Source organism: Hermetia illucens, chromosome 4 (genome assembly GCF_905115235.1).
Source record: "Hermetia illucens chromosome 4, iHerIll2.2.curated.20191125, whole genome shotgun sequence".
Classification (NCBI taxonomy): domain Eukaryota; kingdom Metazoa; phylum Arthropoda; class Insecta; order Diptera; family Stratiomyidae; genus Hermetia; species Hermetia illucens.
The window spans coordinates 161,273,268-161,298,310 of NC_051852.1; the positions used below are offsets into that span (position 1 = coordinate 161,273,268).

General features: G+C 43.7%; 1 protein-coding gene across 8 annotated transcripts in view; it reads right to left on the bottom strand.

The window, feature by feature from the left end:
- Nucleotides 1-25,043, bottom strand: part of LOC119655883 (orexin receptor type 1-like) — a 389,262-nt gene that overhangs the window by 247,812 nt on the left and 116,407 nt on the right. For 7 of the 8 annotated variants that reach the window (XM_038062022.1, XM_038062027.1, XM_038062026.1 and 4 more), the window contains one exon: nucleotides 11,057-11,909. In XM_038062022.1, the coding sequence (XP_037917950.1) occupies nucleotides 11,057-11,635 (579 nt within the window). In that variant the 5' untranslated portion in view covers nucleotides 11,636-11,909. The remainder of the gene's footprint in view (nucleotides 1-11,056; nucleotides 11,910-25,043) is intronic. The other variant, XM_038062028.1, reaches the window with a different exon arrangement.

Genomic DNA, 25,043 nt, shown 5'->3' on the forward strand with positions numbered 1-25,043 from the left:
TCGTGGTTCAAATCTCACTGGGATTCGTTATCGTGACTGAATGTCGGATACCAGTCGACCCAGCTGTGAATGAGTACCTGAGTCATATCAAGGTAATAATCTCGGGCGAGCGCAATGCTGACCACATTGCCTCCTATAGTGTACTGTAGTGTACCGTTACGGTCGTTACGGTCTTGAATGAAGTGCTCTAACACACTTCAAGGCCCTGATCCAATATGGATTGTTGCGCCAGTGATTATTATTACTATTGATGTCAATCGCTACAACGGTCTCCGAGAAAAATGCGTGTGACAGACAGACAGGCAGAGTGGCCTGTGACCAGTTGTCAGATCTCCCATCAGGTGCGTCACTTTGTGCGAATAAGGAAATGCTTGCTGGATGCGTAGGAATATGCACTTGTGGAGCTAAAGAAGTCTCCGGACAAAATGGCTGAAAATTTCCTCGGCAAGGTGAAGAAGTTCTTAGGAAGAGGCACAAGTACGGGCCAGAAAGCAAGAGATTGTGATACAATGTAAGGACATTAAAGAAATCACGAGCAAGCAGGAAAAGCAGAAAAGAAAAGCAGTTCGGACTACTTGGTTTGCAAGATCCCGCAATCAGAGGACTGAAGAAAGGAGGCACGCAAACGACGACTATAAGCTAACCAGCTGAAGCAGCATAAAGTAAAAATAAGATTGGTTCGTTCGCCTCAGGGAGCAGGTGTCCCACAAACGTTGCTTCGTCAACATACGCGGCGAAATGCACTGCTGACTGTGATAGGTCGAAATGATGCAGAAAATATGAGGGAGGGGTGATATGTTCAAGGAGAGCAAGACCGAGCTAAAATGTATGCTTTGCAAGGGAAAAAAGCGCGTCGACTGTTGGCACGTTGCAGGCAGCAGCAGATGCCCAGTGTTTAGGAGAGCCTTGAATGCAGAAAAGGAATTAGGTAGATACAGATGGACCTCAACCACCACGAGGCAACGCAAGACCTTCCCTTGCAAATCATCTATGAGCAGATAACCGAAGCTGCCATAATCAGCAAGCCTTATGGCAAGAATAAGAGTGGTGCCTGGGCTACAGATGTAACTGGCAAGGTGGTAATTTGGGCGTGCGGAAATCAAGCCATTCAAGAAGTGATGAAGTTTCTAGAAGTTGGATTCGTCAGGGTAAAAATAGCCGGCATCTACATATATAGTTGCTATGCTCAAACTCGGGCACAGTATGCTAGGTATGTTGGCTTCGGATGCAATAAGTCAAATCCCCAAGATCATACCGGGTGATTTCAACGTGTGGGCTGTGGATTAGGTAACTTGAGCACATTTCCCGCAGAATTGGTGATAACAAAGCTCCTGGTCTGGATGCTGTTCCCAAAAGAGCTCTTGAACTCACTGTTAAGACCAGACCCGACTGGTTTATCAGCGTATTTGAAACATGTATGGTAGAAGGAGTTTTCCCTGGTTGATGAAAGAGGCAAACACTAGTTTTGCTCCTGAAACCGGGTAAGCAACCTGAGCATCCATCATCATACCGCCCGATTTACCTTGTCGACACGGTAGGCAAGATGCTCAAAAGGGCCACCTACAATAGACTTCTCTCTATCATTCAATATAAGGCAATAAAACAATTTTGATTTTGACAAACCCGCTCAGTGATCGACGCCGTAGACGTTGTTTTGAAGCTGGCTTGATACGTGATGTCATCTAATAAATGCAGGGCCATGGTGACGTTAAATGTCAAAAATGCGTTCAAATCCACCAGCTGAGAGTGGATAAAAAGCTCCCTGGCTAAAACGGGTGTCCCTAGTTATTTGACTAAGTTCTTCGGAATTTACCTCTTGGATAGGACACTTTCGTAGGCTATGGATGAGGGATCCAAGCAGTACACCGTCACAGCAGGAGCACCAGAGGGCTTGGTGTTCGATCCTCTCCTATGGAATGAACAATGGGGTTTCTGTGCTTCCCGTCCCAAAGGAGGCCACGATAATTGGTTTCACAGATGATCCAGCCGTGATTGTCGTCGCGAAATAACCTGAAGATGTTGAAGTGTACGCTAACGAAACCATTAACGCCATAAAAGCGTGGCAGGAGAGGGTTCAGCTCGACCTTGCGGAACAGAAGACGAAGGCGATCTTGATTACCAACCGTAAGAAAAGGAATATGGTTAATATTCGTGTTGGTGGCCACATCACCACTTCGAAGTCGGTTATCAAATACCTGGGGGTGATGATTGACGCTAAAATCAATTTCAAGGGACACCTGGACTATGCTTGTGAAAAGGCGGCAAATACCAGCGCGGATGATGCCTAACATTAGAGGTCTAAGATACAGTGACAGATTCTTGTGGCCGGAGTGGTTCGCTTCACACTATTATACGCTGCACCAGTTCGAGAGGAAGCGTTAGGTGTGAGAGTAATCGGAGGAGGGTAACAATGACTTACTGCTTAGTGGCACTAACGGTGTCCAGCGTCTTCGAAACAATATCAAACGAGGCAGCGTGTGTTATCGCGGGAATGATTCCGATGGACATCCACCTGAAAAGGATATAGAATACCAAAAGGCAGCAAGGCGAGAGCCGCTAGAAGAGTGGCAGCAACGGTGGGATGACTCGCAGAGGAGTCGATGGACCCACACTTTGTTTCCCCGCATCGAAGGGTGGATCTAGCAACTATACGGTGGGATTAACTACCATCTGACGCAATTCCTCTCAGAGTATGGTGGTCACAGAAAGTATCTGTACCAATTTAGGTTGGATGGTTCTCCCTTTTGTCCTGAATGTGCCTACCTGAGGACCCGGAGCATGTAATGTTCTACTGTCCCCGATTTTACTTAGAGAGGAGGAGTCTGGAGGACTCGTTGAAAATCATCATAAGCCCGCAGGATATCGTCAGGGAAATGATGAAGTCTGAGGGAAAATGGAATCCTAGAGGAACGGAGCGCGCAAGGAGGACGCGAAGAAAGGAAGGTTTGGTCGTTTGAAGCATAGTAATACTTTGCAGCGGTTCCCCAGTGAAGGAAAAAGGAGCAATTGAGGGTGGTTTTAGTGAGTGAGAATCTGACACACTGCTGCAACCTGGCGCGGTGTCTTTCAAAGATTTCCATCCGTCCACAAAAAAAACACAGACAGATAAAAAACCGATTTTAATGAGGTTTTATTTTACACAAAACCTTAAAATTGAGGACTGTCTTGGACCATATAAAACCAATTTAACTAGCAGAGATTCATCCAATTAAAAATCACAAAATTAATCTAGGTTCGATCCCTTTTCTCCTTTTACAGTTTCTCATTTTTCAGATCCCTAAGCTGATGAAATAATAAATATTGGAAAGCTCTTAAGCATCAAATATATCGATGAATAATGTATAGCGGGTTAGCTTCATTCTTTACGGGACACCTTAGACAAAATGTCCTTAATACTGAACTTTTCGATATAAACTACGAGATAAATGAAGTGAATAAAAGATGATGTTCAATGGGTTATTCTCTTCAAGATGTTTATGTCCTTTTTGTTGTTCTACGGTGAAAACAGATGGGGGTCGACCCTAAGGAAGTTGTCTTGCTGTGAAACCCGACCAGCTGAGAAAATTCCCAAACGTGTTACGGACAAGGATCTGGAGACTATTCTGATTAGTGAGGTGAATTTGTCCAATGTCAATATTGAGTGTTGTTTATTCGAGCTAGTCCTTTGTGAAATAGTTCAGCGTCATTCATGGAGAGGAACTTCGATGCAATGTGCTAGGGTGGGGGCGAATAAGGAAGTTGAAGCAGAAGAAATGTGAACATTACTCGTGAAAACACTTGCTAGCTCTTAATTAGATTTCTCAGCAAATTGCCTACGGTTTTCAAAACCATTTCTGAGTTGATAAGACTTCATTTGAAAATTTTTTCCAACTTTATCCTTGGCTGAAATTGGTTGAGATTAGTTTTAAGTAGAATTTCTTATTACAATTCACGGACAAATTGAATACACATCAAAAACATTCCTCACAAGGAAAAGAACCAGGACGAAAACTTTATTTTATTATGGGTTTTTCCTTTCCCCTGAACCACTTTGTTATCCTGACAGGATAGGTAGACTGTCTTTAATACAATTTACGCATAATGAAGTCAACGAGTCAATTCCTTATTTATTCCGCTCTACCTTTGCCATCTGTGCTCCAAGGATTTTATCCTGTTGGCCTGGCCCACTTCTCAATCAAATTAATTAAATGACGGAGGAGCTACTACGGGATTTCGTCGAGATTGTAGATAACCTAATTAAATCTGAACAAGCGTTTGGAACGTACTATAAGAAGTGGGCGAACACCCGGGACCGAAAACTTACGTGTGCGTGTGCATTGGATTGGCGGACATTAATGGACGGCGTATTGTCCTTATTGTTGGAAAGGACAGTTTTCATCCAATTACGAATTATCGTATCGTTAATTGAAAAATTGAGGAAGCATTTTCAACAACTTTTTTCATTAGCACCAAACTTCATTAATATCGAAACTTCCAAAAACAGTAGAACATAGTCCCCGAGACCGTCAATTTTCCTTCCTTGTGCCCTCAAGGATAAATTTATGTATACGAGGTAAATCGCTGCTTTTAAGATGGCTATCTGAGAATTCCATATATTGCCAATTATTTTTCTCCAAAATGACTCCAAACAGAGATTTACTGTGATGTTTACGGCCCTCCAATTTTCAGTAGCTTTTCAGCATTAACTGAATTAGGTTTTCAGTTGAGAAGTGAGAAATTCAACATGACAGTCGTTCGTCCTTTTCGCTAATAAATTACTTAGAATCATTTGCTCACATTGTGAATACTTTCTGAGAATAGAAATTCGCACACAATGGGATATAATGAGGCTTATCATGAAGATCCATTACCGGGCGTCATCCCTTGCTAGAATTGATTGCCTTTTAGTATGTCCTGTATCTAATTGGATCTCAGTCAGTAAACAGACGCTGTTCAACCTCATTATGGAAGTAAGATTGCCATAACAAAGGCGCTTTTATCCTCGGTACTTTGTCTTCTCCAATCCATCCTGACAAGAGTGGACATTGTCTCTGTCAATTACGTCAATATCTAAGATTTTTAATGAAACGACTATGACATATCCCGGGTAGTAAAACTAGGAGCTAACCAGCTAGTCTGGATGCATATACTGCATGGTGTGAGTCTCTCTTTGATTTTACTATTCACACAACTCTAAGGATGTGTAACAAGGGCAATACACCAACCTTCCATTTCCCTAGCTTGTTGAACTGTGACGCTTGGAAGGAGGTCCTTAATATCACTGTATTAACAAACAACGAGGTTTTTAGGTGGAGAGGTGGAGAGTTTCTGACCACAAATCCTCCTAGATCCTGCTATAGAGGTCTCTGACCCTTTCAGAGATCTTAGGAGAATCAACTGGAGTAAATTTGGTCAAATTATCAAGACCAAAATCTCCGGTTTTCAAATTGATAACATAGGCACGACAGACGAACAGGAGTTAATGTCAGGGCCCTGGAAAAGGTATTCGAAACCGCCTTCACAGTCTTATTTTTGCTAACTACAGCAAGAAGACATTGTCATAATGGTGGAATGAAGACCTATCCAGCCTCTCAAGTTGACCAGGGAAGCCTTCAACATCTACGGGCACAAATGGAGTAGGATAGGTGAATGCGTTTATGCACAGAGTGTTGGACTTCCGCAACAGTATTCCGTTGGACTACCATCTAAACACCTCCCTGTACCTCAGAGGTCGTCAGCGATTCTTAATTGGATCGCCTACAATACTGAGGGTAGCATCCCCGAGGTGCCCGAACAGGAAGTTCTGACCCCCTAGCTGGCATAATACCTGCGCTCTAGGTAGTAGAGTCGAGAAAGTTCCTCGATGAAGAACTGCGAATGACCAATACACGGCGAAATCCTCGGAGCCGTCGACAACTCCTTGTCGATGGGATGACTTGAGCCTAGCTCTACCAAGGCGGTAGTTGTGGCGTGTATCAGCAGCCAAATCCTTCGGGATCCTGTTCAGATAGTGTGCATTGAACCGGAATTAGTAGACCACGTTGCCCCAAGCGATTTCTGATCTGGCCGCGAGTTCCGAGATAAGCTACGTGTAGGTCAGGTCTCAGGGAACTAGGGTAGGGCCATTGTCCCTGAAGGGATACCTGTTCCTGATTATTAGGGCTCGTTCGCTTCCGTACAATGCGCTGGTCAAAAACTTAAATAGCGATTAAAAAAAATATAAACGAGGAGATAATGGGAATAGAGAATGAGGCTACGTTTGTGCAAAGCACAAAAGTGCGACTATTGCCCCAGCGTCTAGCGAAGGACGCAGAAAGGGCTAAAATACTCGGCGAGACATCAAGATGCGCAAACAGAGAAGAAGGCTCGCAAAGTGAGGCGACACCTAGGACGGAGACCGTAACATGCAACGCTGTTGTCGCGGACAGAAACACAATGGAAACAACTGAAACTGACCAGATGGCTTTGAATATAAGTCGAGTGGAAACGCTGTCAACTATTGTTGCGAAAGCCGAACAGGAAAAGCTGATCATTCATTCCTCCTGAAAAACGTCAGCAAAGGGGCGAAAAATGGGCTGAGAGAGCTGGAAAAGACAAAATTTCGTATTACAGATGGACATGTGGTGTAACAGAAGATGCGCGAAAAGCAGAAGCAACCGCGTCCCCTGCTGGGAACACCGCAAACGCCAAACGGATTGCAGGCATCTAAAGGAGACTTCACTCAGTTACAGGAGAATAAAAGGCAACAGAATGCTGCGCCATTAGAAAAACCTCTGCTTAAAATTAACGTAGATACGAAGGATGGACCACCAAAAAAAAAAGGTGGGGAAATGAAGGAGTACTAGACCGTCAGCACTGCTTATTCAGACGACGGAAGGCAAGACGTTTGCGGAAATCCTCTGCGAAATCCGTTATAGGGTCAAGCAGGAAGTGTCTACCATTCGGAGCACGAATGGTGGTGGAGTCCTGGTCGAATTAGGCCCGAGGACAGCGGTACGGTACGTTCTGTGAAGCGGTCAAGGGGTTACTTGGAGAGAAAACTTTGGTTTCTACCCTAAAACCCACGTACTCTTTGGAAATATGAGCCTGATGGAAAAGAACTGAGGAGAAGAGGCAATCAAGCGCAAATGTCCGGAGGTAAGCAATGTCCGAATTGGTATCACCTCTGCGAACTCCCGGGGTTAAAAACTTGCTGTGTTGGAAGCTGGAAGAAGCTTATTAACAGCGGGAAAATCAAAATTGGTTGGGTGATCTATAGGATACGAATCCGGGCAGCCCTAACCAAATGTTACAGATGTTTGGATTATGGGCACACAGCTGCATTGGAAACCTGACAGGAAAGCAACATGCTGCAGATGCAGTCAGGCAGGCCATAAGGCAAAGAAAAGGAGAGTTGCATTATATGCAGGGATAGCGGCACATCTGGTGAAAGTGTTGCGAACACTGCGGTTCGGCGCGGTGTTCAGTATTCAGAGCAGAACTGGAAAGAGCTAGAATGCGATTAACATGATCTGACAGATAAATATGCACCCCGACATATCAGATACCGCTGCCACCTGGGTCTGGGGGGATTGGTTTGTCTGGGTTCGCTGTTTGAAGGTAACGTCTTTCATTTGAAATAATTAGTAGAGACTAATGGAGGAAACTAGTGGTTCCCGAAATATCGCTAATTACTAGCAAGAAACGCTAGAAACACCGCGCAATTACACTTAGATAACGTTTTTTAGTGTCTATCTAACGCTGAATGCGACAATCCCGGACTTTCAACGCAGACTTAATGCTCTGGAGGACGCTATCTTGGCCACAGATGGGCGGAGGGAAACGAATTCTCGAAATGGTGGCGAAAACAGGATTTGTAATTTTAAACACCGGATCCACTCAACATTCCGGCGCCCAGGCTGCGAGGGAAGCACTCCCGACGTAACCTTCGCGTCGATGAATGGGTGGGGAGTTCTGGAAAACTGTTTAGCAAAAAACCATCAATATATTGCCTTCGAAGTGGTTCACACAAACTCTCGGTGTGCGCTACCCCGGCGCTCTTTCTGTGTAAGGAACGTCGCAAAGGTGAACACCGGGAGCTTTGCCGAAACTCTTGGAGCAGGTGGATCTGCGCTGGAGGGCACTAAGGGGGTGATGGTACTGCAACTGACACTCCATGCCACTGTGGAGCTTCCATTCCCCCTGAGACGTGGCAAGCTGTTTATGTATTGGTGGACGGCAAAAATTGCAGAGCTCCGGAAGGATTGTCACAAACTTCGCCTTTTGACGCAACGTCTATACACTCGCGTGGAGGCATGTACCATGATCACAGAGTCAGATCAGCCAAAAGGCGACTCCGTAGCGCAATAAACAGGAGCAAAGCTCGCTACTGGCAGAACTTGCTCGACGAGGTGAATGGGGCCCGTGGGACTCGGTTGCGAACTGATAATCGTGTGGTAATAATGAAATAATAATGAAAAATCGGGGCCTTACGAAAACCCTGCTCACCTAAGGTCGACCAGATAAACCGGTCTATACCCTGTGCACCCCGTACGAGATGATGACGCCGAAACTACAAACTAGTGCTGAAATATCGGCCAGACTTACTGCTCGGTGTCTTCAATATTTGCCTGAAAGAGGGCATTTTTCCTTCTCGTTGGAAAGTGGCGAGGTTTGTGTTGATCTGCAAAGGAAAAAGTGATCCTGAGTTGCTGCTGGGAAAGTACTTGAAAAGCTCATGAGAAGTAGACTCGCTTTAGGGATACGTGTCCCACGGCAGTTCGCTTCAGAGCGGGGAGACTCACTGTTGATGCTTTCATGCAAGCCGTAGATGCTATTTGACGAGCGGAGGTACACAGCCGCCGATCTCGTCGGGTGGTCCTCCTAGTAACGCTTAACGTCAGAAATGCCTTTAATTCCATGAGATGGAAGGACATCCTAGGCACACTAGAAGGGAGGAACGAAGGAAAGTATTTCACCTGCCGCATTATCTCTTATGGATATTGAGGGATTATTAGAAGAAGAAGGAAGCATAATTGCTAGAAGCAGTTGTGTCTTGAGACAAATACGAACTCGTGGGGCGCAAATTCTTGGATGAAAATCACTCCAAGTGACGTGCCCGCGACTCTGTTCAAAATAATCGGAATACTTTTCCCTCAACAGGAAGAAAGTAGACCTCAGCCAACGGTTCCACATGACGTCTTCACGTCTTCAGAAACTACGAGAGATCTTGTGAACGAATTGGAGATAATAAGGCTCCAGGATTGGACGGGATTCCGAACAAAGCCCTGAAGTTGTGAGCTAAAATCAAGCCCGCATGGTTCATAAGCACATTTGAATCGTGCATGGCCGAAAGAGTGTTTCCCGCCTCCCTCACTGGAGAAATGGCAGAGATTGGTTCTGCTACCGAAGCCCCAAAAACCACCAGGTGCATCCTTTTCATATCGCCCTATCTGTTTTTTAGGCATTATAGGGAAGATGTTCGAGGGGGTGACATGCAATAGGCTACTTCCGTTCGTCCAGCTAGCGGACGGTCTAACGAAGTGGCAGTATGGGTTTTACAGAGCACGGTCCACTGTCGATGCTACAGCAACTGTCGTGGACCTGGCTTGGGAGGCATTGGCCGCTGGTAAGTGCTTCGCTTTGGTGACGCCGGATGTCAGGAATGCCTTTCACTCGGCTAAACTGGCGGTGCTGATTATTTAGTTCGGATATTCAATAGTTACCTCTCGGGAGGATTTTTCTAGGACGAAACGGACGGTGGGTCAAAGAAATATGTTGTGACAGGAGCTGTTCCCAAAATTTCCATACTGGGGCCCCTGCTGTGGAACATAATTTATGACGGAATGCTCGGCCTTCACGTGTCAAAGGAGGCAACATTGATTGGTTTTGCAGACGACCTGGCGGTGGTAGTAGTTGCGAAACACTCCAGGACGTGGAATTGTATGCAAGTGAAACCGTTCATGCTATCAAATAATAATAATAATCGTTGGCGCAACAATCCATGTTGGATCAGGGCCTTGAAGTGTGTTAGAGCACTTCATTCAAGACCGTAACGGTACACTACAGAACACTGTAGGAGGCAATGTGGTCAGCATTACGCATTATCAAAGCATGGCCGTAAATGTTAGAACTGGTTCTGGCGAAAGATAAGACGGAGGTAGTAATAAGCTCATCTCTAGCAAGGATGATGCCTAATATTGGAAGGTCAAAATCTAGTCGCCGGTAGTAAATGAGGCACACTGCCTTCAACGGAGAAGGAAGGTGAATCCGGCCGGAGTGACCACGGGCTTCCGGAAAGCCACACACAGTGGGATAATTCCGAAAAAGGCCGCTGGACAAATGCACTGATCCCGTGAATTGAGAGATGGATCGAGCGGAGGCATGGAGAGTAAAGTACCACCTAACGCAATTCCTTTTGAATACAGGAGGTACTTGCATGGCTTCGAATTGGAGGAGTCCCCAGACTGTCCCGAATGCGCCTGAGAACCTGGAGCATGTTATGTTCCGTTGTCCGAGATTCGCGATTGAAAGAGGGAGATGCCTTCAACTTAGTTGTCGGACCCCACAATTTCATGGAAGAGATGCTGAGATCGGAAGAAAATTGGAGTGCGATAAACGCGATACAGGAAAAGTTGCAGGAACTGCGACGAACGCGTGACTTAGTTGTGCTGGTGCTGCTGCCCTCCCCGCAAAGTGATACTTCAGGGTGGTCCCGCGGGGATATGGGCAGAGGAGTGCCGGTGGTTTTAGTGAGTGAGAATCCGACACACTGCTGCAACCTGGCGCAACAGCGTCTTTTTAGGATTTCCACCTTCATCTATAAAAAAGGATGTAAGCTATTTTCGTCACGTTTTTAACCAAAAAAAGAATCTATCACTTGCTAAGTAAAAGCATATAAATCCTTAAACTTAATAATAAAGTCAAAGTTCAACCTTCATTGAAAATGATCCCACCCGATTGCAACTTAATCAAGGAAAACATTCTCATAAGTGGAACCCACTTAGAACCCCACTTACGGAGAAAAAGTCGGAAAATTTATTTGGCTTCTATTGAGTGCCAGGAATAAACAAAAACAATAGATGTTCCGGATACTTACCAGCCCCATAATGAAGACAATTGAGTGTAGGCAGATGAAAATCCATTCGGTGGTTGTAGGGTAAATATAGTCATAGACCAACTCGATATACTCCTCGTAGGTCAGATTACAGTACAAGGCATCCCCAACGCAAGTTTCGTTATGATCAATGGCCTGGGAATCATTCAATGCTCCCAATTCCGAAGGATAATCGGTTGCCATGTCCGCTTGATCTATGGTCGCCGTATCGAAATTCGTGGTTAGTTCACCGGCCGATGACAATGACAAATTGAATTCACCTGACGACCGTTTATTAAAATGTCTGGCTGTGATCCTGGTGTGTTGCTCCCCGTCCTTATTCTTAGTCCTTCGATAGATACTTTTGTCTATATGGCTTGCTAGTTGGTCACTGTTAATCAGGGGCAGGTGGCCAGGATTTCGGCTTCGATTATCTCCATGTGTTTCTATATTTCTATGATTTATAAGCTCAGCATTTCCGGAACCCTCGACGCCATTATACTCGTTTATGATAAAAAATAACCACAGAAGCGTTACGCTTTTCCAAAGATAATTTTTCTTCATATCGTTTGTGTTTCCCATGTTCCTTCGAGTAGTTTATCTTTTTTCTTTCAGTTGGATAATATGAACCAGCTCAGAAAAGTCTAAATGAAGGATTACTGCCTTCATCTCAGCACAAGGCGGACTGCGATTCCACAGAAGAAGGCTCTTTCATCTATCACCATAATATTTCTTCTGGGCATTATGTTATCAAGGACTCAGGAAATCTTCTGATGTGCTTCGGAGTATCTTTAAGCTTTGATCATTACTCGTTCATATGAGGAATCAGCTACAGTTGCGATTGTTCCATTCTAACCTGAAACGAAAAAGGACAATTTAGCGGTTGTGATAAATGGAAATGGAATAGAGTGAACTAGTTGGACAATTGATAGTGAGTTGAGTAACTGCGTAACAGATATGGGTCTAGTTCAACCGATTATCAAAAATGTCCTTGGAATCCTAATCATACTTTCGAAAAAAATATAAAAAAGTTTTCAATGTCAGTCTTCATTCGCTTCTTATTTACGCGACCTTGGATAAGTAGGGGTAGAGCTCCAATTAACGAGGCATGCGGATTCAATTTATCTAATTTGCTGAAATATTTTAGAGGTTGTTTATTCCACAGCTGCCGGCTTTCTTTTACAAACCACCGTCGACTTGCTAAGCTTTTTCGTTCTTTTAGTGCAATAAAATGTGGTTATTTTCAAGAGGAATGTGGCATAATTAAGAATTCCATGAATGTATACGGAGTAAGTTAGTAGGTCATCTTTCTTTCCTTTAGACACGTGCCTTCAAGAAAAAACGTTGTTAAACATTTTTGTGGCATCTTCAAAGTTTTCCAGTAGCTTCCGATGAATAAGGTCCTTGATAAAGAGAGGAAGGGGTCAAATTGTTTTTTCCGGAATACTTTAGTATCCAGGGCTTTGCAGCATGTCGTCATTTAACCGGTCCATTATCCTCCTTTCAAATTCCTTCATCACATCCTTATATCATAGTACACCAAAAACATAAATATATCAATTTACAAATGATTTTATTTACTTTTGTTAATTTTGATTTTGTTCATGTTGCATATAATTAAATGCATTTTCAGCGTCTGTTTCTGGCTGAAATAAAATATTATCTATGCAAGTAGTGTAGCGAATAGCTGATATCTCAGGGCCTTTTGCGATGAGAGTGTAGCCCGGTTCGACGAAATTACGGTTGATGGCTGATGCTTTTCTGGTTTCGGTTCGGTTTGTCTTTGTTAAAGGAGTGTTAGAAGCAGTCCTTTTATATGGTTTAGTGTAAAACAAAGTCTTATTAAAATTTGTTCATTGTATGTCTGTCTGTCAGTCGCACTTTTCTCGGAAACGGTTGTTACTCGTTCTACAGCGATACCATACATACAAGAAACAAGTATAATGATTTTTCGCCGAGCATAGTTAACTGGAGCAACAAAAGAAAGATTTCGATTAATACTTCCCAAAGTCGTTAGTTTTGACATTAGTTGTGAAGGGAGAAATTACGGGGACTGGAAAGGGATCACTTATTTGCCGGAGCCATTCTCAAAAATTGTCAAATAAAAAAATCTGAAGAAAAGCACAAAACAGTCGCTATGTGGTGTCTAGGGTACAAAAATACCCCACTCCCTTCTCTCCGGGAGATCAGTTGATTGGGGACAAATTTGACTCGAAGCTACAGAAGTCCTTGTGGCTTCAGCGACTACTAGAGGCTTTGCAGTTTATACTAGCGTGTACCGATAGCGGCTTCCTGGAGGTTCTCACTGCGACCGCGAATAAAGAACACGAACTTCACTTACGGCCAATGTGGCCACACTGACGGCAGCGGTGAATGCTTTGCGTTAGAGAGGACAGTCGGGAGCTTGTTCGGCGTCCACCTCGAGAAATAGACTGGCGGATAGCCGCGCACCGCGGTCCGTATCGAACTTTGGCACCCACTGCTAATATCGTGGGTTAGCAAATCCGGCCACGAAATGTACCAGCACATTTCTTGTGACCTTTGAAAAATTAAGTTCGCCAGGGGACCCGCGACATCCGTCTTATGACTACAGGCAAGTATTGGGCGGAACTAATTCATCGAACTGATAAGGCAGGGTATATGCAAACCTTTCAACAAACAACATCTTCAGTCCATCCGGTCCCCAAGCCCAATGGCGAATGGCAACCTTTTGGAGATTATAGACGCCACAATTCTCAAGCGATTTCAGACTCGTACCCAATTCCAATCATTCAGGACTTTGCGCATTACTTAGTAAACTGTCTTGTTTTCTCACTAAATCCCGGTACCTCCCGAATATATTCCAAAGATTACAATTTGCACACCTTTTGAATTTTCGAGTACGCACATATGAGTTTTGGCTTGTACAATGCATCACAAACTTTCCAGAGATTGATCCACTCTGTACTGCGAAACTTGGATTTCTGTTCTTCTACTTAGTTGACATTCTGTTTACCTCTTCCACGAAGACCGGGCATTTGGTTCAGCCTAATTCTCAACGTTGAAAAATCTAAATTTCCCCACAGATGTTGGCCATTCCATCACTCTTGACAACATACAACCAGGCTACTCACCACCAGGCCTTACTTAACGTTGTGTGGTCTCTAGAAGCCGACCAAGCATTTGAAACCACCAAGCAATAGCTGGTAGATGCTACACTTTTAGCATTTCCTTAACAGAAGGCACCCTTAGCCGTATTCGTCGGTGCCTCAGACATCGCAGAAGGCGCTGCTCTCCACCAGATGGTGAAAGAAAACTGGTAACCGTTTAGTTTCTTCTCTAAACAGTTGAAGCCTGTTCAAGGAAATTACAGCGCCTATGATCGTGCATTACTAGTCGCGTATCTGAGCATTAAGCACTCCTTCCATTCTTCCCTTGAAGGTGTGGCTGACTTTCTCTTCCGACAAAACGTCCATTTCTTTCCGCACTTATCCTACATCAGCCCGCTCGCATCGGGCATTCACACACGATAAAGACACACTAGTCACTGATGCTTTGTCTCGAATCTCTGAGATAAATACCCCAGCCACAATTGATTTTCCAGCAATCAATGTGACCCAGAAGGATGACGCAGTTCTTCAAGGTCTGCCCTCGGAATCCAAATATAAATAAGTTCAAAAAAGTCCTCGCCTATATCTACTGTGAGATCTCCCAAAAGGAACCTATTCCAGCTGCTTTTCCTAAGAAATCTTGTTCGCTCGATGCACGATCCTGCGGACCCTAACATTCGGACAACGATCCGGCTAATCCCCACCGAATATTTCTGGCCGTCTATGAACCGGGACGTTAATTCTTGCATTCGTCCATTGCATGCTGAAAGTGTAAGATTACTAGGCATGCTAGGAAGGTAGTATTCCCCAAATCGACAAAGTGCTTCCATACCACACATTCGATAACCGGTTTAGGCGGTAGCGTAAAGCAATACCGTTGAAGAACATTACAGCACAATCATGTGCTAAGGCCCTCTTCCGGGACTCCATTCCGCGCTTTGATTTTCCTGCCGTAATCATCACAGACCATGGAATGCAACTTGAATCTACTCCCTTTTCGGAGCTCGAAAAACGAATTCAAACGCCAGAGGACAACCACATGCCATCCGGCATTCAATAAGATACTGGAACATTGGCGTCGGACGCCAAAAGCAGCCACTAGGGAGTGCGACGAGCCGTCGTTGTTGCAGGTCTTGCCTTTCGTTCTGCTTGGTCTCTGTATAGCCGTCCGCGAGGAGTTTGCTGTCAGTCCTGCTGATCCTTTGTTTGGAGAGAATCTACAATTCCCCGGCGACCTGAGAGCTGCTTGGGAAAACCGGAATTTTGTCTCAGTTATGAAAGACCGTTCCCGAATTGAAGGCGCCTCCACCATCTTGTCACGCGCTGCCAGCGGTCCACATCCCTAAGGAACTGGAAATCTGCACCCACATTTTGATGCTGGTGCCACTCGTTACGGCTTCTATTAAATTCTCGAGCGCAGGGAGTTCGCGTTCAGTGTGGACATCGGTGGTAAGCCCAAGATAATCTCCTCGTATAGACTGAAGTCCTTCTTCTGTCTGAAAAGGAAGTGTGAGCGTCTCGTGCGATTTGACGTCCACTAAGCTGCCGCGCCACGGGTTCTCTAGCTGAAATCCCTGGGAGTCGTGTGGCAGAGCGATAATAAGCACCGGCTTCATAGCCCTGTCTGGGTGGAACATTACGTGTTGAAGTCGAGCAGGACCCTGCTTAAAGAGAGGCCGGGCTTTCGATTCCTAATTGGTTTCGGTGCTTAATGATATCTGCTTAAATAAAGTTAATATTAGTATATTAGCATATCCTTTGGGAGCTAAGCGGAAATCCTCCTTACCTTCATCACAAAATTGTGGGGTAAATATGAAGTTTGGTGAAAGTCGCACTATTACTGACAATCTCATAGGAGTTAAATTTTTTTTCTCTTATGTGATTTCAATGCAACAATAGACATGGTCTTTGAGGTTCTATCCCTCCACACTTTCCACCAATCAACGAACTCTATCGATTGCGCCCTCTACTTTGAAAATCCGAGCAGGAATGTGTTGTCTGCGTCAGCAGAATCTGCCTAACATCCCTCCCTCCAAATACCCTTTTAGATATCCGAGCGTCGTCTAGTTATTGAATGTAGCCGGCCCATTGCAGCTTCCGAAGTTTGATTATTTTAGAGTATTCAGGTTCGCCAAATATTTGACACAACTCATAGTTACATCTGAATCGCTGCTAGACGTTCTCATTTAGCTTCTGTTATTCTCCTCAGTGCCATCCTTCCGAAGTTTGCATTTGGGCTCACCTTTCGCACCCGTACCTTAGCATAGGTCTTACCTCCGATTTGTATACTCGGGGCTTTGCTTTCTAGTGTATGTAAAATCGGCAGATCGAGTAGAAGGTCTCAAACGTATCTGTAAGGCTTCTATTGACTGTGACCTACGCTGCTGAGTGTTGTTTTCATTCGGGTAAGGCTTCCAGTTTTGCTGGAATTCTCATGCCAAGCATTACTCTGTACAACACATATCGGTCCATGGTGCCGTTTACCTGCTTCAAGTCGACGACTATTTGGTGAATGACGATGTTGAACTGCTAGCATTTTTCTGAAACCTGGTTGGCATTTAGCGCTCTAGCGTTTTGGTCTGTTAATAGTGTTTGCATTTGATTAATTTATCCTCAGACAGAGATATTGTTACTTCAACGTAACAGCTGGTATTTGGAAATATTCCTTGGAGCTTTCTCAGGCAATCACAGGTCCGCAAGCTTTAGCGTACCCGGCAATGTCTCACAGAGGAAAAGGGTGAGGCCGAGAAAACCAGATCACTACATATAATTTCTCCGTGTAATAGTCCAAGAAGCAGTGTGCAGTTAAAAGTCCTACTAAGATTTTGGAATCCCACTTCTTAAAGAGGAACAGAAATGACATTTTGTAGACCTCAATTTTTTCATAAGGACGTTTAACTGTTGACAGGAAATTAAGTTTCTCCACTTGGCCCGTTCGATTCTTGCAGCTTCACTTTTCACAAAGCTAGCTCTGGTCCAAGTGTTGTGGAGTTGGATAAGCCAGTCGATCAGCCTTCTCAGTTCAACTGCCCTGACACTCAGATCAGGAATCTTTCGATGCAAATGGCATGAATTTTAACGGCAACTTTCCACCGAATGGTTTGATATTGATTACGATAGAGTATGTCTTCTTAAAAACAGATGTGGAATGCAAACCATATAACCAACAGGCGACAGAGTCACCTGATGCTTGCTAAGCCATCTCCAGATGGACATATGATCCTGAGCCTAAGTTAGGCTAAAGCTAGATTTTTGTTTGGGATATGAGGGATCCTAAATTCACATCCAATTGATGTTGGACTGGATCAAATGGAGAGCAACTTACTCCCACGGTTTTTAGTTCATGGACCCCTTACTTGGGGCATAGAACCTGGAACAAAAAGAAAAAAATACTGACAGTTTCTTCCAAGGTTTTCCACCTGCTGTCACTTTCGGTGACGCTGCTCCCAGGGTAGCGGTGAGGTAACGTCAGTATTTTTTCTTTTTGTATATTTGGGTGCTATGCCCCAAACGAGGGGTCTGTGGACCAAAAGCCGTGGGAGTAAGTTGCTCTTCAGTTGGTCCGGTCCAACATCAAGTAGATGTGGACTTAAGATACCTCATATGTGCAGAAAAACCTCGACAGTTGGCGACCTACACATAGGCAGTGGCAGCGAAGAGTCATGCTGAATTCGAATTAAAGCTGAGAGTAGATGACAGACAGTGCAATGGTCGAATTGAGCCTCTCGATCGAAAAGAATAATTATTGATTTATTTATTTATGGCCTTCATCTATAGTACTGATTTCTTTATTGTCAATAAGTACATAAAAAAAATCCTAGATTGTTTGTCATCTTATTACCAGCTTTTTTTTTCCTTTTTTCTCATTCTCCCTCTTCATTATCCCTAAGCTGCTAATAACGAGAAGCAGTGTACCCTCAATGGGATTCGCGTATTACAGTAGAGACCAGAGATCAAGAGAAATAGCGAAATTTGATGTTACAGCCAATAAAAATTCGACAAATACCAAAGAAGTAAAGAGCCTCCTCTCAAAGAAGTATTCAAAATGGAAGCAATTACTGCGAAACTAGACTGTGCCCTGAACAACATCTAAAACTTATGATGCAGATACCAACATAGCTCCCCTCCCTAATGATTCCTGAAATCAGAAATTATCATCCAGCATTATAAGGGAAATCTCAAAAGGCTTTCCCTTTGTTCATCCTTCTACAAACTTATAACGACATAATAAGCTGTAAACACCTCACTTGGAAATTTAGCCTCCTTTTTGTAGCACTGTAGACAAAATTACGGCAATTATGGCTATCTACCACTTTCATAATCACTTCTGTTAAATAGAATTAAGCCATCACGATAATTGGAGGAGATAATCTGTCTACACCGCCTCCAAATAAATCTGCGAGTAATTGTGAAAATACATGTAACGATTTCATTTTCATTGCAGAGTGGTTTTTATCTGTTGAACAGAAACAAGAATCAGCGCAGATACTTTTAGACTATTGGTAAACTTCCTCGATTAATTATAATCTCTCTCCCTGGGTAGAGAAAATATACGACTCTCAACATATCTAAACACGTATAATTAATAAAATATACTCTTTGGCACTGAGGGAAGAGAAACTATGTATTAATGAATTTAGATCGAATTCTTAAGGACTAGCAAAGTTAAATATCAACACCCAACAAAAGACTTTAAAATGGATGACCTTACGAGATCACCAACGTAATTTACGGCAGCCACCAAGTCATCGAATTTTATAATGAGCTCACAAACTTCAAGGATATATCTATTTATTTACCAACAGAAAGATGATAAGTAAATCATAGATGTGAATAAAATCTTTTCGACGAACCACATTTCTTCATTATCTTCATCATATTTGCACCAAACTTTCCGGAATAATGCTCCATACGACATACACCTATATTACTGCAGAGTTTCATGGTGATGATGGGCATTTTGAATCCTAGAGGTCACATGCATATATCACCATAACTTTTTGTATATTTGCTCGTTTGGGTAGTTGCTGAGACTGGGCCCTTAAAATAACTGACTCTTTTCGGAATCCCGCATTCTTCCCCTTTAGCACAAATATCAAAACTAATGTTTGTGAAAAGTGATAATCGAGGCCTTTCATTTGATATCTCACATGACTATATTCGGTGAAAACCCCTTTTGGGTGTATGGGGACCCAAAACTTATGTTCAGAACAACAATCAAAAGTTCGTTACATGTATGGGAGTTCACATTTCCAACCTTTCCACCAAATTTCGTATCAATAGGTGTAATCATTTCTGAGAAAAGTGTGTGTGACAAATCGGCTAACAAACAGTGAACCGATTTTAATAAAATTTTGTTTTGCACAAAGCCTTAAATAAGATGGTCGGTCAATTCGAAAACTCTTTCGGAACGCACTTTCTGATTAAATAGCCCAAAAAACAGAATCAATGAATCTATGAAAATATAAATAATTGAACTTTTGTTAACCAAAATGAGGGAGCTATTTAAAATTAACAAATAGTTGGCGAAAAGTGAGCTGAAGTACTCGACCGAGTATAGTTTCACACAAGTATCCGACGTTACATAGTTCGGATAGGAAAGCCGGATTTTCAAGATCTCTGCTCTCATCGCCATAGTTCATTTATATATTATACTAATCTGTGCATCTAAATATGTTACGATAATTGGAAAGTAATAATATGATCCCTACTGGTCCCCCATCTAAGTACTAACCACTGCAAGCAGCGCTTAACTCCATCGATGGGTCGATTGTATCTAAGTGCATTTAGCAAATTACAATGGCGCGAACAGATACAATACCGGCCCTTGTTGCACCGATAATTTATCGAGAGTTTCGCAGTTGGTTTCGATAAGCCATAAACAAACCGAAAACTCGGAAGGTCCCTAGCCTCATGAATCATGAGTTGACTGGGGAAATTCCCACCCTCTACAATTGATAACGTCTATTATTAGTAAAGGAATCAATGCATACCTTGCGACCAACAACATTCTGCCTGGGGAGCAAAAAGGCTGCCAAGTTGAGTTGGGTGATTGCAAAAAGAAAATAATCGACTCAGTAGTTGTAGGACAGGCCAAATAACTCTGTCTAATTGCTATATCGCTTTCTATTTATGTATTGTGTGGACACGAAACTAATTACAGTCATCCAGGGATATATCTATATCACCTTGTCAGTACACTCGTCTGAGAGTACCAACACCTCACAACCCATCCGCAAATGGGACGCATTTGCCAAGAAGATTCGTTGAGGCCCTTTCAATTGTATACGGCACTGAACCTCTTTTAAAGATGCTAAAGGGCATGGCTTCGTAATCAGATATGGACTATGTATTTAGTATTCTTGATGTACTTAGATGATATCAAGTCGTTTTCTGGTGCTGATGGCCTTTTAAAAAGCGGATTGGAATTTGATTTAATCAAGTGTCGAATCCACCCCATCCACTAAAGTCATCGCGAACGGCATGACGGACATATCATTAGAGTTCTATGGAGAAATATGAGACAGGGGGTAGGTAGGTAGGTTTCCGGCGACCGACATTCTTGTCGGTTTTCGCTTTCGAGGGATCCCCCGACGCTGAGGGCTTCGGGTCAGGAGTACTATGTCTGGTACTCGCTACACCCAGCTTGACGGCAGTGGGTTCCAGGCTGGAAGCCACTAGTCCGTCTGACGTCTCGCTCCGGGAGGTTCCTGCGGTTGGTTTCAGCGCAACGGTGCTACGGCTGGCACCGACTGCACTGCTCACGACGGCCACTGGCTCCTGGCTGGGGGCCAGCAGCTCGTCCTCCGATGATGCGCCTGGCATCATCGCCTCCTCTTCTATCGTCGTTTTAGTTTTTTTGTTAATTGAATCCATGTCTTGGTCTCTCGAGTAGTCCGGGAAGAATGTCCACCCTGGCTGGCCCGGCCACCAGGGTAAGGGTCTTATTTGAAACTGAAGTTGCCCAAGGTATTCAGAATTCGCATACTAAAGACCAAGCTCCCCATTGGCCCCGTAGCCCTCGGCATATGCTGTTCCACCTTGGCTAGGGGTCCTATTAGCACCTTCTCCGGTGCAGGGAGGACGATCCCCCGGCTGTTGCTTCAGTCTATCCCCCCGCCAGATCTACTTGCCCCTAACACATGACCAGAAAACAAGCAGATCCTCGTCAGTTGGATGAGCCTACTGCCAGCGGGACCCTACACACTCTTGGCCCGCCCGAAGACGGTTTCCAGCGGCCACCACGCGGAGGTCGTGTGAGGACTTGCCGAATTATGCAACTTTAACCTGAAGCATAATCAGACCGGGCCGCCAAGGACCCTATATTCGACTTCCTCCTTTAGCGACTTCCTCCTTTAGTGATTTCAGTACTAGGGTAAATAAAATAAGTACACTGGATGTGTTCGATATCCCTCCACTGGCATATGCATTCGTAATTTTACTATAGACGAAGGGCGATTTGGAAAACATCCACACAAATCTTACAATGGAGCAGATGAGTTTACTTCCTCACACCAGAGGTAGGAGCATGATTGACGTTGCGGCACAATGCCAACCCCAAGTCGACTGACTGTGTCCTTATTTTTATACCAAGGAGTAAACGACGAATTTCTTCTGTGCGTACGTTTGTTAGGTGGATTGCAAACTGGTCTCAATTAACCTGCACCATTGATGATTTAATCCCCTAAGTAGGGTGAAGTCGGATCAGAAGCGGATCAGTGAGAGAAACCGAAGGCACTGCACGGTAAACATGTGAATTGTCCATACCGTGGAATAGACGGCTCTATGCTGGAAACCTACTGACACGAATGGAATTATGCGTGCCATCCAGAATAGAGGGTGAAGAAACACCAGGCTAGGTTTACCGTCAGAAATATTGTGCCGCCTTCTTTCTGACTGCACCGTGAGGGCACTGACGCAAGACATGGGCAAACACATTACTGAATATAATGTGGTTCATCAGAACCCAGCATACAAGCATGGGCTGATCACGGGAAAATGGCCGGTTTATCAATGTAGATCACAGGCAGTACTCGGTAGTTCCACAAGTTTAAAGTTTTATCAGATTGCTGCCCCCATAATGGTAACATCGAAAGGAAATATGGGGAGAAGAAGATTAACTATGAGCCACTGACTCAGCAAAGCATGCTGCACCAGAGGTCTGCATTGTCCATGGCATAGGCGGCTATAGGCATTGTGTCTAAACTCCTCACGGCTTGATGCCTCTCACTGTCTATTCAGTTCGAACCATGCAGAAGCACCCCATCGTGCAAAGGTGCTCGTTTAATATCGCGGAAGATCCTCGACGGTTGTTTTCAATAACCACCGGCCTACATCATCAAATTTACTCTACTTTTTAAGGCTTTGTGGAAACTGTAACATTTTTTGCAGTCAAAGACTTTAAGAATATCAGAAACGCCACGCTTCATACTTCCGAGGCAGTTAGTTTTGACATAACATTAAAAGGAAGATGGGGAAATAGAAAGTGGTCATCTATTTCAAAGATTTACCTCCAGAAATTACCCAACCGACAAACCTGAATTATGGGGGTGCCTATATATAACATCTGGTCCTCAAATTATATAGTTAAGAGAAACAATAAAACATTTCATCCCTGAAAACTGACCTCCTGCTTGTAGAGTGTGTAGGGTCTAATTTGGAATTCCATCCTTGAAGGTGAGGAGATAGAAGCGGAAAGATCTTTGTATTCAACTTCTTAGAAAAATTACGGCAATAGCCTCTCCCTTAAGAAGTTATGAGGTTTCAAATGGGGGATATTTCGATGGATTATTCAGTATAATTTTCCGTCACACCCCTGGAATAGGAGAAAGTAAAAAACATATGCAAGACAAGGAAGAAAGTTCCCTTCTTAGGTCCTCTAAAAATTCGTACCAATCGCCATCTTAAAAAGTTATCACCGTTTTGATGACACCCCGCGCGGGTAAGGTGGAGATGGGTGGCGAGTGGGCAGCTGTCTCTCAAAACCCCCCTTGGGAACCACAGCCATAATTACCCTATCAATAAGCTACAACTTGTCAACAATGGCGATCCCTGCAATTCTTAAGCAGGTCTAAAAAGGGCAACCTTTTTCTCCTTTTTACATTACCCTTCTTATCTTGGAGTGAGCAACTCAGACTATATCAGCTTTGAAGCTGCATAACTTTTTAGTGCGAATAATAGCCACAATTTTTAATGAGGTTCAAGAGAGAGAACCTCCCAATTCTTTCTCAATATCCATCGTACCCGCATTCCTGGCAACCGTATTCGAGAAATCGTTCAAATAACCGTGAATCAAGCCGGTTTTGTCAAAAACTGCATTTGCCATTTCCCGTGTATATTGCCCCTCTTTCATCCCGTTTCATCTGTACGGGGATTTCTACTACAACTTTCTCTTTTTGTTTGTGATGACTGTAATCTTCCTACACTCACCTGGTCTAACATTCTCGGCTCAACACCACTTACCAATAACTCTTTTGAATTCCTTTGATTACTTTGATGAACACTCTTTAGTTCAACCTCATCAGAAATCAGCAGTTTTCAGATGATCTTAATTACGTCGCTTCTGATGTCCATCATCCCACCCTTGCATTCGATATACAAACGACACGTATTAATTCACAAGGTATGCGCAACCCTGCTACGTCCAACCTTCGAAAGGGCAACTTGACACTTTTGATTTCAGCCTTAGATACCATCAACGGGAATCTGATTCTTGCTTCTTTAACTTACGACGAAGCCTTCGAGACTCTTTATATCATTCTCAATAATCTCTAATTTCTTATTACATCCCATCCTTCCCGAGGTCACTGCCGTCTAACCCATTCTTCACCACTGTGCTTCATAAATAGCTTCACTGCACCCTCTTTCCCTTCTCCCCCGACTTAATGCAACCTGCCCCGAAATCTCCTGCGATACCTCTTCTTACTCCTTTCTTAGTCGAGCATTTGTGACCTTGAGACCAATAATAATTACGGTTCTGGCACAAAAGAGCAACACAGCTTTGTCAAACGTAGTTCAACACTACTAACTTACTAGATCTCATTAACTTCAACAAATGTCTAAACAATCGGCAGGAAGTCTACATTACCAACATGAAGTTATGGCCCCTCAAAATAGGGCTTTTTCGAGGTAAAAACGGTAGAGTTTAATTTTGAGCCGTACTCCAAGAGAGAGTAGGAAAGGTGTGGAGAGAAAAGCGAGGTGTGTATGTGTTTGAGGTGGGGAAGAGGCACTCACATAGAAAATGTTCCGTGGATTCCACTTCCTCATTATAGGATGGACGCGTATCATCTTGGATAATTCCTATTCTGAACATATGCCCAACGAGTGAATTATGGCCAGCCAGAATTCCCACAATACTTCTGCAAGTCTTCCTGCTTTTCGACAGGATAAACTTTGTAGTATGATTTTTTAGTTCTGACAAGAAAAATTCGGTCTGTCCAGCAGCATTAAGGCTTCGCCATCTGTCATTATGGGAAGCTTGTTCCCAACTTTTGATAGCAGCATCAGCCAATGCTACTGACACGCCAATTACTGGTTCTAGGCCGGGCATGGGGAAAATTGAAGCCTTTTTTGCTAAGGCATCCGAGGTTTGATTTCCCTTTACACCACAATGACCAGGTACCCAGAGTAAATCTACCGTATTGAATCTAGAAACAGAGTTCATCTTTATCTCTACCTGATTGTTCCAAAGAAGCTTCTTGTCTAGAATAATTCCCAGATATTTCATTTCTTCGGAGAATTGAAGGGTTGTACTCCTCATCACTGGAAGGCAAAGACGATTCACTTTGCTCCTTTTTGTAAATAATACCATTGTGGTTTTATTTGGATTTATTGAAAGTCCATGCCTGAGACACCAACTGTCAATCAAATCAACGGTGCGTTGTGTGTTTCTACAGACC